Source organism: Bufo gargarizans, chromosome 5, assembly GCF_014858855.1.
Source record: "Bufo gargarizans isolate SCDJY-AF-19 chromosome 5, ASM1485885v1, whole genome shotgun sequence".
In the NCBI taxonomy this organism is placed as follows: Eukaryota; Metazoa; Chordata; class Amphibia; order Anura; family Bufonidae; genus Bufo; species Bufo gargarizans.
Window position 1 is genome coordinate 99277797 of NC_058084.1, and position 17872 is coordinate 99295668.

The 17872-nt window shown below is 42.7% G+C and overlaps 1 protein-coding gene across 1 annotated transcript in view; it reads right to left on the bottom strand.

The window, feature by feature from the left end:
- SNTG1 (syntrophin gamma 1) overlaps positions 1–17872 on the bottom strand; it is a 367362-nt gene that overhangs the window by 188054 nt on the left and 161436 nt on the right. The window contains exons 8-9 of the mRNA XM_044294730.1: positions 10704–10806; positions 632–714 (exon numbers count right to left, since the gene is read on the bottom strand). Coding sequence (XP_044150665.1) covers positions 632–714; positions 10704–10806 — 186 coding nt within the window. The remainder of the gene's footprint in view (positions 1–631; positions 715–10703; positions 10807–17872) is intronic.

Here is a 17872-nt window from a genome sequence, read left to right on the forward strand (position 1 = left end):
AGCCCTCCATTTTCACCCCAGCAGCCCCCCTGACATGAGCATCGGAGCAGTTCATGCTCCGATGCTCTCCTTTGCCCTGCGCTAAATCGCGCAGGGCAAAGGCATTTTTCAGAGTTCCGGTGACGTACCGGGCTCTCCATGGGGCTGACAGGAACCCCGGTGACGTCACCGGCACTGATGGGCGGGATTTGGCTCTGCCTTAGCCAGTAAAATGGCTAGGGCAGAGCTAAAGCCCGCCCCTCAGAGCCGGTGACGTCACCGAAACACTGCTGGGCGGAAGTTACCGCCCGGCAGTGTGTTATTAAAAACAAAAGAGCCTGTGCCCTGCGCGATCTAGCGCAGGGCACTGGAGCGCATTGGAGCATGAGATGCTCCGATGCTAGGCTCAGGGGGGCTGCCGGGGTGAAAATAAGGGTATGTCCGGGTTCAGCTCTGAACCCGGACAACCCCTTTAAGCCCATGAGTAAATGTAAGAAAAATAAATATTTGCTAGAAAATAGTGATGAGCAAAAATATTATTGATAGAAAATATAAAAATAAAAAAAAACTTAGACAAACATATAGTCATAACAATGGTTAAAGTCTAAACAAATATTCCAAAGCAAAAAGACAGGTAATAAGAAAGTCATACCGTGTTGTTGGGATGATAGTTTAGATGCAAACCACTGTCACATAAAGGAGATGATGTGCCACTGCTTTGGTCACTGGGTGCACCTATTAAAAGATTATAGACTGTAGCATCATTTTGCAATATAATGTATAAATTGGATGGAGTTTTCAGGCTCCTGATATTGATGATTATCCTCGAGAGCCAGAAAACCCTCACCACACTGATCAGCTGTTTCCAGCAGTCTCTGGTCCTGGAATTACGTAACATTTTAAACGAAACATGAAGCATAACTCTGTTCAAAGTACAGTATAGTGGTTATGCTGGGTTTTTGTAGCTCAACTCCCATTCACCTCAATGGGAGATGACCTGCAGTAATCCAGCATGCCCACTACACTTTGAAAAGACCTGTTCTTCTTGTTCCATTTAAGAGCTAGTTCCAGCGTCGGAGGCTACAGGGAACATTTGATCTTTGGTGTGTAAGAGCCTCCCCAATCAGATATTAACGGCCTATAGGGAGGATGTAATCAATATCAGCAGTCTGGGAACTTCTTTTAAGCTATGGCAAGATATAGCAGATGATTTCCACCACAGATACGCTGTGAATCTGCAACAATTATCCAGTGGACATTGCAGTGGATTTCCCATAGATTTCATCCTATGATTTGCAAAGGGTGAAATTTGCTGTGGAAATCCATCCATTTTCAAAAAAGAGTGAGTATACTGCTCCACCTGTTTTTTAGTGTAAGTTTGCTGTGGTGCAGAATCCATATCCCAAATCCACAACAAATACACTGCATGGCCTTAAATTCTAGGTAAGAAGTCTCGTGATGTGATGAGGGAACATTTTCTATGTCTAGAGGAAAGAAGGCTTCTACTCAAACATAGAAGAGGATTCTTTACTGTAAGAGCAGTGAGTCTATAGAACTTTCTGCCAGAGGAGGTCGTTATGGTGAACTCACTAAAAGAGTTCAAGAGGGGCCTGGATGTATTTCTGGAGGGTAAAAATATTACAGGTTATAGTTGCTAGATTTTTAGACACGGTTTATTGATCCAGGGAGTTTTTCTGATCACCAGATTGGAGTCGGGAAGGAATTTTTCCCCTAAAATTTAGAAAATTGGCTTCTACCTCAGTTTTTTTTGCCTTCCTCTGGATCAACTTGCAAAATAACAGGATGAACTGGACGGACATACGTCTTATTTCAGCCTTACAAACTATGGGGGTCAACTATTAAGACCGGTGTTTTAGACGCTGGTCTTAATAAACCTCTAGACATGGCGGTGGATCCGCTGAAATTATGTAGAGGCACTGTCCTCTTCATAACTTGAGCGGATTCACCGCCACTTCTAAATGTAAAATAGCTTCCAAACAGTTTTTTATGCCTAAAACAGATGTAGGAAATGGTAAATGAAACGATCCTACACACCCTTCCCCTCCACGCCAATACATTGACAGTGTAATAACTTTCATATAGTATTTCTTCTCATCCCCTTTTACATTTAATTTTTTTTTCAATGAAAATTTAAATAAATATTGAAAAATATAAAAAAAAAATTTAGACTTTTTTCTACCCTGCATAAATGCATTACCATTTGCTCTCAAGATAGTAGTAAACAACTTAGTACAAAATGTTCCATTTCCTGGCAATCTCAATAGTCTTGATTTTGGAAAAAAAACACTGTTTCCAGTGCCATTTTACTGTATATTGCTCATTTTTGGAAATGTCAGTAAATACCAGTTGGCAGTGGCGTAACTAAAATTGACTGGGCCCCACGGCAGGTTTTTGAATGGCATCCCCCCAGCAGCAAGTTCTTTGCGACCCCTCCCTCCTGTGCAACCCCTACTCCTGTAGCTGGTCAATATGGCTCTCTTAGACGAGGCCCGGCAGCCTTTCCGTCCGTTTCCTACAGTGTCTCTGTATATAATCTAATTTTAAAATAAAATCTTTTAGTTCTCCTCCTTGGTAGGCCCCTTTTGAGTTAGGGCCCCGAAGCAGCCTCTTCCCCTGCTTCCCCTAGAGCTACGGGTCTTACCTTGCACTGATAATGCAGATCTTTGAAACAAAATTACCGAAAGATGAAAGGAAATGCATTAATCTGGGATCAAATGGCCTGCTAACTGAGCCAGTTGACCTGACACATATTTTTCTGGTGACTTAGTCATTTTTGAAATGTGTAGAACACCTAATAATCACTTGACATAATTTTTTCATAAAGGGATGGAATACAGTAGGGAATCCTTTGCTAGTCGCAGCTATAAAACATAATAACATGTCTAAAGTGGAGCTGGCAAAGAGCTTATACCAATTTTTTCTGTTTTTAGTATTAAAAGTTATCCCTATATATGATAAAAATGATTCTAAATAAATTTCTCAAAAATTCAGATTTCAACCAAAGCTGAATCTTTAGCTATTCAATTCAGACAAATCTCTCTAAATGGCGTCCTTCATTTTACAGGTTATAAGGCAGAGAAGAATCTACCACCAAAAACTGATAATTTATGGGGCATGTTTTTATTTAAAATCATACAGTGTGTTATTAACCAGGCTGCTCATCATCGACTACCATCCATTTACCCACAGCCATATATGTTATTGTCACGCTGACATTATTAATGCTGTCTTGGCATTAAAGAGCTTGAAAGGGGTTGGATAAAGTCCAAAGAGAACTCGGAGTGTCATATACAACTTTTCAGGGCAAGTTACTTTTCAATTCAAGCTAGATTTATTTGTATTTGAATAGGATCTGACAACTGAATCGTTAGAATTGAACCCAAAATTTATTTCAAGGAAAATTGTCCATCTTTAGTTGTCCTATTTCTTAAATATTAATAGCCACCCCTGGCACTGTATCCTTCTGGTTGCAGGCGGTTGACTATTTCCCCTGTAGCAAGTGACATCAGAGAAAATTTATCATTACATGGAGCCCATTCAAATTAAATGGGTATTCCAATCTGGGATATTGATGGCATATCACTAGGATATACTATCAAGGTCAGATAGGTGCGGGTCATCTGGGTCTAACTCCTATCTCCAGAACAAATCCTTCAAAGTGAACATGCAAGGCCATCCTACTTTCACCGCTATTGGAGTTCCAAAAACCATAGCTGTTAATGGAGTGGTGTCTGCAATTGCGCAATGTGCTCTCCATTCACCGCTATGGGACTTCCAAAAACCGCAAAGCATGGTCACTTTCCCATAGCGGGAAGATACATATCTGAGAGATATGCCATCAATGTTTGAGATGGACCAACCACTTTAAACTGGCTTTTACTGGGGGATCCTAATAGCGCTTATGGATGTTGTATGACAATCTATAAAGAAGATATTCTAGCAATCGGACAAGAAACTTAAAAGAAAGCTGAATGGTTAGCGCATATAGTATCAGTACAATGCTAATACTACATCCTTAAAATGCAGAATTGTCTTTTTGTCACGCTGTTGCACCCTATGTGCTTTTCTTTGGCAGCAAATCATGTGAGTAGCAGACTACAGTTCTCATCATGCATTACTGACATCTATTTCAGGCTGCTCTTCTCCCCCTGTATTCCTTTTGCTGTACCCTCTTGTGAACTTCATATTGTGCTGGACTGATCTATGGATGTAGTATCCGCTGTGTTTATCCTCCAGATGATGTTGTTTCTTTTCCTGCACCCATGCTCTTTTTTAAATCATGTTTGTGTAATATGTGTAATCATGTAATAAAATGACATTAATTTATAAGCGGTCTGGTAGTCATTTGTAGATTTTATATCATGGTGTTTTGCCATAGGCTTATGCTGGTTATTTACTCTTTGAGTAGCAATAGATTCCCTGGTTAGGAAGTATGTTGGGTTTCAGTAAACCTCTAGCAGCTTGAAAAATATAGCAAAAGTGAGCCACGCCTGTATTGCGCGAGCAATAGGTGCATATTACATTGCCAATTTTCACAATCAAGAAAATAATGACGGAAGATCACAAATTTTAGAATTTCCAAATTTATGGCGAATATTAGGCCAAAAATTCACGAAATATCACAAAAATGAATATTGCATATGCTGCTCATTACTACTATACATGGACAATTTTTAGTTTGTGCTGTACAGTTTAGGACTTAAAGGGGTTATCCCATCTGCCACCGTTACCTGCTCTTCCAGTTCCTTGTCCATGGCCGGATGCTTGCTTTTGATTGACAGTTTGGTTAGCAGAACATTCACTGCTGGTAGTGTAGTAGCATGTGACAAAACTAGAATAGTGTAGCAGGCTATGGATCCTGGCAAGCAGCACTGGTAAGCATGGCTGTTACGATCCCTCAGTTACATTGTTCTGTACTTGCAGGGCCGTCTTTAATATTAATTGGATCCGATTCCTGGGCAAGAATTTACTTGGGCCCCCTGGATCCCGCTTTCCCACACCCTAGCATGCAATCCCGCCCTCCACCACAACACATACACAAAAAAAATCCACACACCTCGTAGAGTAGTAAACTTTAATAATGATGAGTGGCCAATAGAGGTGTTCCTTGGCAGTAATGTAAATACTGCCTTTTTTTCAGAAAATGCAGTGTTTACATTAAAAAGCGTTCAGAAACATGCTATAAACACCAGAACTACTACGCTTAGCTGTTGTGGTTCTGGTGACTATAGTGTCCCTTAATATAGAGAAAAAAATAGAATCAGCACAAAAGTATTAAGTAAAATGGCTGTATCATTATTTAAAAAATTCAAAAAGCACAACTTCTGACACAAATAGTATTTTGCACAAGGATTCAGAATTTTTTTACAATGTGCAGATAGTACTGTACTACTAATCCCTCCATCCACCCCTACATACAGGGTAATACAGCGCCACATACCTCTTACATCCAGTGACGTCTCTTTGATGAAGATGTTCTCTTTCCTCATCTTCTCCTTTCAGACCTTCAGACCAGACCACCATTTTTCAGCCATTTCTCGTCTCTGCAGTTTGACAAACAAAATCTTAGTTTACTACTTTTCCATCATCCTCCCATCTTCAGGACATCCTACCACCCCCAATACTGTGCCGCTGTGCCCCCAATACTATAATGCATAACTGATAAAACCCCTGATAATAGTAGTACCATGCAGATAGTGCCCTTCAATAATTATTGGCACACAGTGCCCTAAAATAACTGCACCCAACAAATAGTTCCCCTGACACTAATAGTGTAAACATAACGTTACACAAAAATAATTGTGGTAAGCTGATACTGTGTCTAGGTGCCCCCACAGTAAAAGTCCCACCAATAGGAATAATTATCTGCTAGAGCACACATGGTAGTAACAGTGCTCCTACAGTGCCCCCAACATGTCCCCATTGTGCCCCAGGAGTAATATTGCTCCCATAGTGCCAATACTAGTAATGTTCCCCATAGACCCCCAGTACTAATAAATCCCATTATAATGCCTCCCAGTAGTAAAAATTATCCTTATAATGTACCAGTGCAAAAAATACCCCCTTCTAATGCCCCCAGTTGAGCTAATGTCCCCATAGTTCCCCCTTAATGTGCCAGTATAAAATACTCCTATATAGTGTTCCCAGTAAATTCCCCATAGTGCTCCTCGCCCCCCTTCTTTCTAGTGCCCCCATAATTTACCAGTATAAAATGCCCCATATATAGTGCCCCAGTAGATTCCCTCAGTGTCCCCCATAATTTGCAAGTATAAAATACCCCTTCTTAGTGCCCTCCATAGATGAGCCCATAGTACTCCTCTCTCCCCTTCCCCATAGTACCCACCATTATGTGCCCTAGTATATAATACCCCTATATAGAGCCCCCCATATAAAAAACCCCTTCTTTGTGGCCTCAGTAGAAGCCCCCATAGTGTTCCTTTCCCCTCTCCCCCCATATAAAATACCCCTTCTTTGTGGCTTCAGTAGATGCCCCCATAGTGCCCCCAATAATGTGCTAGTACGAAGTGCCCCCATAGATGCCCCCATAGTGCCACCCAATAATGTGCCAGTAAAAAGTGCCACCAATAATGTACCAATAAGAAGTTCCCCCATGGATGCCTCCACAGGGCCCCCCATAATGTGCCAGTAAGATGTGCCCCAAAGATGCCCCAAATAATGTGCCAGTAACAAGTGCCCCATAGATGCCCCCAATCATGTTCGAGTAACAAGTGCCCCCTTAGATGCCCCCCAATCATGTGCCAGTAACAAGTTCCCCCATAGATGCCCACCAATTATGTGCCAGTAACAAGTGCCCCCATAGATGCCCCCAATAATGTGCCAGTAACAAGTGCCCCCATAGATGCCCCCCAATCATGTGCCAGTAACAAGTGCCCCCATAAATGCCCCCCAATCATGTGCCAGTAAAAAGTACACCTGTAGATGCCCCCCAATCATGTGCCAGTAACAAGTGCCCCCGTAGATGCCCCCCAATTATGTGCCAGTAACAGGTGCTCCCATAGATGCCCCCCAATCATGTGCCAGTAACAAGTGCCCCCATAGATGCCCCCCAATCATGTGCCAGTAACAGGTTCCCCAATAGATGCCTCCAATCATGTGCCAGTAACAGGTGCCCCCATAGATTCCCCCAATCATGTGCCAGTAACAAGTACCCCATAGATGCCCCCAATCATGTGCCAGTAACAAGTTCCCCCATAGATGCCCCCAATCATGTGCCAGTAACAAGTACCCCATAGATGCCGACCAATCATGTGCCAGTAACAAGTGCCCCATAGATGCCCCAATAATGTGCCAGTAACAAGTACCCCCATAGATGCCCCCCAATCATGTGCCAGTAACAAGTACCCCCATAGATGCCCCTAAGCATGTGCCAGTAACAAGTGCCCCTATAGATGCCCCCTAGTCAAGTGCCAGTAACAAGTACCCCCATAGATTACCCTCAATCATGTGCAGGTAATAAGTACCCCCATAGATGCCCCCCAATCATGTGCAGGTAACAAGTGCCCCCATAAATGTCCCCAATCATGTGCCAGTAACAAGTGCCCCCATAGATGCCCCCCAATAATGTGCCAGTAACAAGTGCCCCCATAGATGCCCCCCAATTATGTGCCAGTAACAAGTTCCCCCATAGATGCCCCCCAATCATGTCCCAGTAAAAAATACACCCATAGATGCCCCCTCAATCATGTGCTAGTAACAAGTGCCCCCATAGATGCCCCCAATCATGTGCCAGTAACAGGTACCCCCATAGATGGCCCCCAATCATGTGCCAGTAACAAGTGCTCCCATAGATGCCCCCCAATAAGGTGCCAGTAACAAGTGCCCCCATAGATGCCCCCCAATTATGTGCCAGTAACAAGTTCCCCCATAGATGCCCCCCAATCATGTCCCAGTAAAAAATACACCCATAGATGCCCCCTCAATCATGTGCTAGTAACAAGTGCCCCCATAGATGCCCCCCAATCATGTGCCAGTAACAGGTACCCCCATAGATGGCCCCCAATCATGTGCCAGTAACAGGTGGTCCCATAGATGGCTCCCAATCATGTGCCAGTAACAGGTGCTTCCATAGATGCCCCCAATCATGTGCCAGTAACAGGTGCCCCCATAGATGCCCCCAATCATGTGCCAGTAGTAGTACCATATAAAAAAAAAAATACTTATACTTGCCTCCATCAGGCTGTCAGAAATGCGATGCAGGCCTCTTCTGGCGCTTAACGGCTCAGGCGGCGCAATGACGTCATCGTGCCACCTGCACCGGCCTCTGACAGAATGCAGGCCTAGTGCCTGCAGACTATCAGAGGAACAGGGAAGGGAGCCGCCTCTCCCTCACCTGCCCCGCCACACCACTTCCATCTGTATCGCTGTCCTGAGGACGGCCATACAGATGACTATGGAGATGAGCGCTTCCACAATGGAAGCGCTCATCTCCCTGTGCCCTGCCGTCACCCTTCACATCACCAGTGGCCAGTGGGGCTCAACAGGCAGCTGCCTTTGGCCCCCCAGGAGCAACTGGGCCCGGGAAAGCTGCCCCTTTTGCCCCACGTTAAAGACTGCCCTGTGTCCTTGTAGACGTGCTGCCGAGACCGAGCGGTTCTAAACTAAATACTCTATATTTACATATAGAGATAACAGTAGATTAGAGACAGCTGGCTGTGAGACCGTAGATAAGATCTCAGCAGCTACAGCAGCTAGTGCTTTTTGATCAGTAGAATATGGTGGGGCAGAGCTACAACTGTTTCTATGGAAGATCTACATGGCTACTGCTCATGCCCTGAAGCCTTCCATAGACATTTATGCAGCTGAGTAGAGGTGGCCATGCAGAAAGCTCTTAAGTGCGAGCTCCTGATATCCTGGCCACCCATGGAAAACAGAACAGCTGATAAAAACTTCTCAATCATGGCCACTGCTCAGGGGCGTACAAAGAAATATCTCGGGCCACTAGCAAGAATCTAAATCGGGCCCCCATTCCCCTTTTATAGCCCCTCCCACTACCCATTTTAGGCCTCTCCCTTTGTTCCATGAACTATTCTTGCTGACACGTTTTATAATTTATGCCATTGGGGCCGGATTGGGATTACAAAACAGCCCTAGCACACAAAAGAGCTATAATAGATGCAGTGTGTACAGATATATTGTATATACTGCTTGTACTAACATGTGAGGTACGAGGTAGAATAGATGCAGCGTGTACAGGTATATAGTAAATACAGCAGTGTATTGACAGCCCGTACCTCACATATCAGTACACTGCTGTATATACAATATACCTGTACACACTGCATCTATTAAACCTCGTACCTCAATATCAGTACACTGCTGTATAAACTATATATTTGTACATATTGCATCTATAATACTGTGTAATATATGCAATGTATATATATATATATATATATATATATATATATATATATATACAGAGCAGTGTATTGATGTGAGACATAGAAGGTATAATACTGTAGATGCAGTGTTTACAGAAATATGTGGTCAGTTATACGTTATGGTCACTGTGTGTGTGTGAGGTACATGAGGTAGTGGTTACTATAACTGTCTCAAGTATTATAAATGAGTGAGTAATGAGTAAAAACAGGGCGGGGGGGGGGGGGTAAATGACAAGAAGTGGAGGACCTCCTCTTACCACTCCATTCCAGTCCAGTCTGTTTGGATCAATGCAGAGCTGATTGTGAACTTCTAATACTTGCTGTTAGGATGACCTATGTCATCACACGTCCTGGCAGATGTACCTTTCAAACCTAGGAAGTACACCATTTTGGCTGCACTTCCTTTGCTAGATTCTGCAGGACCTGTGATGTTGAAGATGATGTCATCAAAGGTCCTGGTAGATGCACTGTCTAACCTGGGAACTACACTTTACACTGTGCAGTTCCCTTACAGGACCTGTGATGACATCATCAAAGGTCCTTTAGCTTTAGAAAGATAGGAGACAGGAGCAATTATGGGGTGGGGCCTCTCCTCCACTTTGGGCCCCTCTTTCTCATGGGCCCCATAGCAGCTGCGTGGTCTACCTATATGGTAGGTACGCCACTGCCATCGCTGCTGTATAGCAGTGGTGTCTGTAACCATAGGCTACCAAGTTTAAACACAGGAAAGAATAAAGTCCAAATATCTGAAAAAGGATTAAAGATGGAAAATTGAACATATTATTTATGTTATTATTTATACTATTTGGGATTTAAATACAACGGATCCACAAGATGGGAATATCCCTATATGTTTCCTGTACTGGAATACCCCTTTAAACCATGAGCCATGAAACATTATAAGGTGAAAGGTACTTTTAAAATTAATGACCGCAATATCATACCCATCATAGTGCTGTGACATGCTCTGTTCCTTCGCTATTTTTCTTAATTTTTTTATGTTGCTCTCTCTCTCTCTCTTTCATTTTGAACATCTTTCACATTTAGCTGCTTCTGTATAAACCCCAGTGCTCTGTCTTGTTAATTATTTCCTCCTTCATGTCTTTCTCCTGAAATCTTCTGACTCACCTCATATCATCCTCTCACTGCACATGTCAACTGTTCAGTATATCTGACAAATGTGCTGCTTTTTTTCACATAAATAGCATGATGTGAGCTACAGTTGCACCTGGAGAAAGGTTACAAAGTATTTTTATACTGTCCTAATAGATGCCAAAAGAACAGAATGTTAAAAGCACTTACAAGTACAATCTTCGTTCAGTGGTAATTTGAGGAAAGCAGGTGCCCTTTTTAAAAAAGAAACGGTTAATGTAACCTCCTCTCCGGCATTGCGTAAAACTTGCACCTGTAAAGAAAATGAAATTGTGAACAATATTCTTTTAAACATCTACATGAAGGTTTATTGTAGCATTCTGAACATTTCCGTCAAACAAAACCATATTTTCAGTCTATGTCCAATCTGCATATTTTGTGGATCTCTCAGAGACCCATTCATTTCTATAGGGCTGCAAAAAACCCTGACAGCACACGGATTTCATCTGTGTGCTGTCCGTATCTGTGCGGCTGTTCTACGAATGATAGAACATGTCCAATTCTTGTTTGTTTTTGGGACAAGAATAGACCTTTCATAAAGTCCGCAAGATGTGGCCAATATTCAAATTTTGCAGATCCACAGTTTGCAAACCGTAAAATGCATACAGCTGTGTGAATGTAGCCTTAGACAGATAGATGATGGATAGATAGATAGGTAGATAGATAGATAGATATAGACAAATGGATGGACAAACAGACAGATAAATAGACAGATAAATAAGTGGAAAAAGTATTTGATAAATCAACCTTTAAATGTACATTGACACAAGGAGGACATGCTGCAGATTTGCTGTCATAGATTTTTATGAGTAAAATCCCCAGCATTGTACACATGAGTTTTTAAGAAATTTCATCCACCACATTTGAAATTTGCAGCATGAAAATGTTTGAAATCGATGAGCCAATCAATGCTACAGCAGGCACGGAGGTGACCTAGCAGAACTATATTCTGTGCTATGCTGTGAATGAAGGTGGTTGGGTCTTACAGTGTCTGCCAGAAAGATGATCTTAGGGAATCAGGGTGAGTGAAGAATTAATAAAGCTTGTATTCTACTGCCAGGGAGAGTGAAGGAAAGGCTAGGATTACAAAGAAGAAAAAAACGTGTGTGTGGAATAAGCAAAAACTACAACACGTGTCCTACCACCAATCTAACATATAGAGTAATAGTGAGAACTCTGTCAGGTAATTTTTTTTTTTTCGTTTTAGTTTGCAAAAAGCATACAGTGAGGAACAAAAGTATTTGAAAACCCTGCTATTTTGCAAGTTCTCCCACGTAAGAAATCATGTAAGGGTCTGAAATTCACATTTTAGGTGCATCAGGAAATCCCATTGTATGATTTTTAAATAATTTATTTGTCTTGCACTGCAGTACATAAGTATTTGAACTCCTAAGAAAGAATTCTGACTCTCAAAGACCTGTTACTGTGCCTTTAAAAAGTCCACCTCTACTCCACTCATTAATCTAACTTAGTAGCACCTGTCTTAGCTCTTTAAAGACACCTGTCCACCCCACAGTCAAATGGGGTAGGAGAAAATAGGAGGACTGGTCAGTGTTGGTAACCCCTCTAATCCGCCTCTTTCTGGAAACCCATTGTGAGCGCCAATAGTGATAGGTTGGTAGGAAGGTATTTTAGTATGGTATATGTTGGTTATATAGTATAAATAAACTACACTGGGTCTCAAGTGCCTGAGAGACCGTTATCTGTAATATCATACAAGGCAATGTGTAGTAGATGAATAGAACAAACAAGTAAAAACATATGGGTAAAATTCGTATAAAAAGATACATGTATCAAAAAATACTAAAGTATCGTATACTTCTTACTCACTTCACGAGGGGGGTGGTTTACTAGGATAAGCATAATACACCTGTAAACCAAACACCCCCCCAGCCTGGATCACTTCTAGAATCTTACAAGATGAAGGCAGCCAATCACACGGGTGCTTCTGTTCACTTTTCTTTATTAGGGTAAATATCCAGCTCAACGCGATTCAGGACAGGCACGTCCTTCATCAGGAGAAATCAGATTCCCGAAACAATGCTGTCTTGACACCTTTTTCTGGGAAGTCTTTATCACCCACTGACTCCAATTAGGAGTATTTCCTCACTCTTCGTGGTAATGAACCAAATTTTTTCCTAAAATGGCTGCTGCACGTGTTAGGACATGGAGCAAGGAACGAGGGATCACCCACCATGCCATGCATGCAGCCAATCAGCAGCCAGCCAGCCCTGTGATGTTACAGCCTTATAAATAGCCTCAGCCATCTTGGATTCAGCCATTTTCCAGGGTACTTAGTGTAGGGAGAGACATCACCAAGAGCTAGGGACAGTGGTAGAAAAGACTTTAAAACTATTATTTTGCTGTATAGAAGTTAAGGCAAAGGATCATTCCACAGTATTGAAACAGAACAGGGTTCACTAGGGGAGTTTACAGCCTGGGTAATAGGAACAATCCTATTACACCTTCCTGCACTGACTGGGAATCCAAATTGTCATTATACAGCTCTGTAATCCCACCCGACCATTCTTGTTATTGGAGTGCAAGTGCTGTTTGATACAGCCATGAACAGGATTTATTACAGGGAAATATTTCTATGCCTTATTTGCCCTTGTGCGGTGCAGTTACAGTGGGGCAAAAAAGTATTTAGTCAGCCACCAATTGTGCTAGTTCTCCCACTTAAAAAGATGAGAGGCCTGAAGGTACACTTCAACTATGAGAGACAGAATGGGTGTATGGAATACAGGAAATCACATTGTAGTAAAATAACTATTTTGTCACCTACAAACAAGCAAGATTTCTGGCTCTCACAGACCTGTAACTTCTTCTTTAAGAGGCTCCTCTGTCCTCCACTCGTTACCTGTATTAATGGCACCTGTTTGAACTTGTTATCAGTATAAAAGACACCTATCCACAACCTCAGTCACACTCCAAACTCCACTATGGCCAAGACCAAAGAGCTGTTGAAGGACACCAGAAACTAAATTGTAGACCTGCACCAGGCTGGGAAGACTGAATCTGTAATAGGCAAGCAGCTTGGTGTGAAGAAATCAACTGTGGAAGTAATTATTATAAAATGGAAGACATACAAGACCACTGATAATCTCCCTCGCTCTGGGGCTCCACGCAAGATTTCATCCCGTGGGGTCAAAATTATGACAAGAACAGTGAGCAAAAATCCCAGAACCACACGTGGGGACCTAGTGAATGACCTGCAGAAAGCTGGGACCAAAATAACAAAGGCTACCATCAATAACACACTACGCCGCCAGGGACTCAAATCCTGCAGTGCTAGACATGTCCCCCTGCTTAAGCCAGTACCCATCTGAAGTTTGCTAGAGAGCATTTGGATGATACAGAAGGATTGAGAGAATGTCATCTGGTCAGATGAAACCAAACTAGAACTTTTTGTTAAAAACAACTCGTCGTGTTTGGAGGAGAAAGAATGCTGAGTTGCATCCAAAGAACACCATACCTACTGTGAAGCATGGGGGTGGAAACATCATACTTTGGGGCTGTTTTTTAGCAAATGGACCAGGACGACTGATCCGTGTAAAGGAAAGAATGAATGGGGCGATGTATCGTGAGATTTTGAGTGAAAACCTCCTTCCATCAGCAAGGGCATTGAAGATAAAAAACGTGGCTGGGTCTTTCAGCATGACAATGATCCCAAACACACCACCAGGGCAATGAAGGAATGGCTTTATGAGAAGCATTTCAAGGTCCTGGAGTGGCCTAGCCAGTCTTCAGATCTCAACCCCATAGAAAACCTTTGGAGGGAGTTGAAAGTCTGTGTTGCCCAGCGACAGCCCCAAAACATCACTGCTCTAGAGGAGATTTGCATGGAGGAATATGCCAAAATACCAGCAACAGTGTGTGAAAACTTTGTAAAGACAGGCTACTTTCACACTCACGTTTGGTGTGGATCCGTCATGGATCTGCACAAACGTATCAGATACGTTCAGATAATACAACCGCATGCAACCGTTCAGAACTGATACATTTGTATTATCTTTAACATAGCCAAAACGGATCCGTCTTGAACACCATTGAAAGTCAATGGAGGACGGATCCGTTTTCTATTGTGCCATATTGTGTCAGTGAAAACGGATCCGTCCCCATCGACTTACATTGTGTGCCAGGATGGATCCGTTTGGCTCAGTTTCATCAGACGGACACCAAAACGCTGCAAGCAGCTTTTTGGTGTCCGTCTCCAAAAAGGAATAAAGGCGGAACGGAGCCAAACTGAGCTAAACTGATGCATTCTGAGCGGATCCTTATCCATTCAGAATGCATTAAGGGCAAAACTGATCCTTTTTGGACCGCTTGTGAGATCCCTGAACGGATCTCACAAACGGAAACCAAAACGCCAGTGTGAAAGTAGCCTTACAGAAAACGTTTGACCTTTGTCATTGCCAACTAAGGGTATGTTGAGATGAACTTTTGTTATTGACCAAATACTTATTTTCCATCATAATTTGCAAATAAATTCTTTAAAATGTGATCTGGATTTTTTTTCTTATTATGTCTCTTATAGTAGAGGTATACCTATGATGAAAATTACAGGCCTCTCTCATCTTTTTAAGTGGGAGAACTTGCACAATTAGGCTGGGTGCAGACCTGAGCATTTTACAGCGCATTCCTACACGCTGTAAAACGCTCAACAAGGAGAAACCAATGCTTCCCTATCGGCATGGTTCTCACCTGGGCGTTTTACAGCGCGTACGATCGCGCTGTAAAATGCCCGACGCCCCAAGAAGTACATGAGCTTCTTTGGGGCGTCTTGTCGCACATAGACTTCCGGGAACATGTGACAATGGGCGCTTGTCTCTGTATGCGCGATTGCAAATGCCTGTACAATCACGCATACAGAGTGCTCCATCGCGAACGCTCAGGTGTGAACCCAGCGTAAGTGGCTGACTAAAAACTTTTTTGCCTCACTGTATATGTTCTAAGAATTTTTTGGCTTGTATTAGTGGGGAAAAAAAGGGCTTATTAGCCATTGTTTGGTGAAGAGAGAAAATTACAGCCCTTTTTTGCGTGCATTGGTGGCAAAAAAGATATATTATTGCCGTTCAGCAGTGCAGTTATATGTTCTAAAGCCTTTTGTGGAGTGTATAAGTGGAAAAAAGTAAGGGTCTATTTATTGTTCAGCGGTGCAGTTATATGTTCTAAAGCCCTTTTTAGTGAGTAGTAGTGGCAAAAAAATATATATTATTTGACATTCAGTGGTGCAGTTATATGTTCTAAAGCCCTTTCTGGTGTGTATTTGAGGCAAGTATTTTTCCATTGTGTGGTGAAGTGAGAAAATGACAGCGTTTTTTGGAGTGTATAAGTGGCAAAAATATATATATTTGCCGTTCAGCGGTGCCATTATATGTTCTAAGGCCCTTTTGGCCTATATTAGTGGCACAAAAAAAGTACCATATTTGCCGTTGTGTGGTGAAGTGAGAAAATTACAGCCCTTTTTAGTGGCAAAAAAATATATATTTGAAGTTTAGCAGTGCAGTTATATATTCTAAAGCCCTTTTTGGCGTGTATTAGTGGGGAAAAAGAAAAAGTTATTTTTAGCTGTTGTGTGGTGTAGTGGAAAAATTACAGCCCTTTTTAGCGTGCATTAGTGGCAAAAAAAAGCATTATTTGCCGTTCATGGCCGCAGTTATATGTTCTAAAGCCCTTTTTGGCGTGTATTAGTGGGAAAAAAGAAAAATGCTGATTATCCGTTGTGTGTTGAAGTGAGAAAATTACAGCCCTTTATGTTGTGTATTAGTGGCAAAAAATATATATTATTTGCCGTTCAGAGGTTAAGTTCTGTTGTACTACAGCCATTTACGGGGTGTATTAATAGGATAGATACATAAGTCCTATTACTCGTTCTGCGGTAAATTGCGATTGTTATATTTTTTTAATTTTTGGTGTGTATTTATAGGAAAAAGAATACATCTTATTAGCCGGTCTGACGTGAACCGGCATTGTTATACAGCCTTTGTTGGGGTGTATTAATTAGAAAAATAAGAATGTGTTATTAGCCGTTCTGCTGTGAATTTACATTGTCATTCAGTAGTGAAACAGCCTTTTTTGGAAAATTGGTTGGTGAATGTAGACTTTCTTCTGTAGGGACTGAGTAATTGCCTCGATTAGCCATTCAAAGGTGAAATCTGTTTGTGATACAGCCTTTTTTGGGAAAATTGGTTGGTCAATGTAGACTTTCTCCTGTAGGGACTGAGTAATTGCATCGATTAGCCATTCAGTGGTGAAATTTGTTTGTGATACAGCCTTCTTTGGGAAAATTGGTCAGTAGCTGGAACTACGGTCAAGGAAAATATATGTCCTTTACGGCCCACTGGGTAAATGTGGTTCCAGCCACACCACCAACTTGGCCAGGTGACGCCGCTTCCGCCTCCACGTTCTCAAGCTATTGGTCCTGCGACAATGTTCGCCTATGCCTCCTCATTCTCCACCGTGTCCTCAGCCTCCACTGCAGAGACAATTCACAGTGCTACTCCAGCATACCACATGTTCAGGGCATGGTGGTGTCACGCTGTTCTACACCTCATTTGTCTGGGTGAATGGAGTCACACAGGGAAGGAACTGCTGTCCTTCATCAAGAAATCAAATCTTGGCTTTCTCCACGACAACTCAAAATCGGAACCATAGTGACTGACAACGGGAAGAACATGGTGTCGGAGCTGCATCAAGCACGGCTGATCCATGCGCCCTGCATAGCACACATGTTCAATCTGGTTGTCAAGCGGTTCCTGAAGTCTTCCACCCATCTGTAAGACATCCTAAAAATGGCCAGGAAACTTTGCATGCTCTTTAGACACTCATACACCGCAAAGCACACCCTCTTTGAGCTTCAGCGGCAGAACGGCATCCCCCAACATAGGCTGATATATGCAACGTTTCCACCTGTTGGAATTCCACCCTCCAGTGGCTCCTAGATCTCACGGTCACATAAGCGCTGTGGGGGATGAACTGGAGGTGGAGGACATTGGAGCACAAGCAATGTGTAGTGAAATGGGTGGTTATAATACCCAGGGGACAGGAGAGGAGGAGCAGGAGCAGCCAGAGAAGCTCCAGGGCTATGAGGAAGACAAGGTAGAGGACCCAGACACACCATGGCAGTATCCAGTGGAGATGGAGGCAGGGAGTTCCTCCGAGTCACTTGCACAAATGGCCCGATGCATGCTTAATTGCTTGCGTAGTGACAGACGAATTGTCCGCATTCAGCAGAGAGATGACTTCTAGCTCTACACCTTGTTGGACCCTCGCTACCGGTCCAAAATGGGAGCCTTTTTTTACACCCGCTGAGAGGG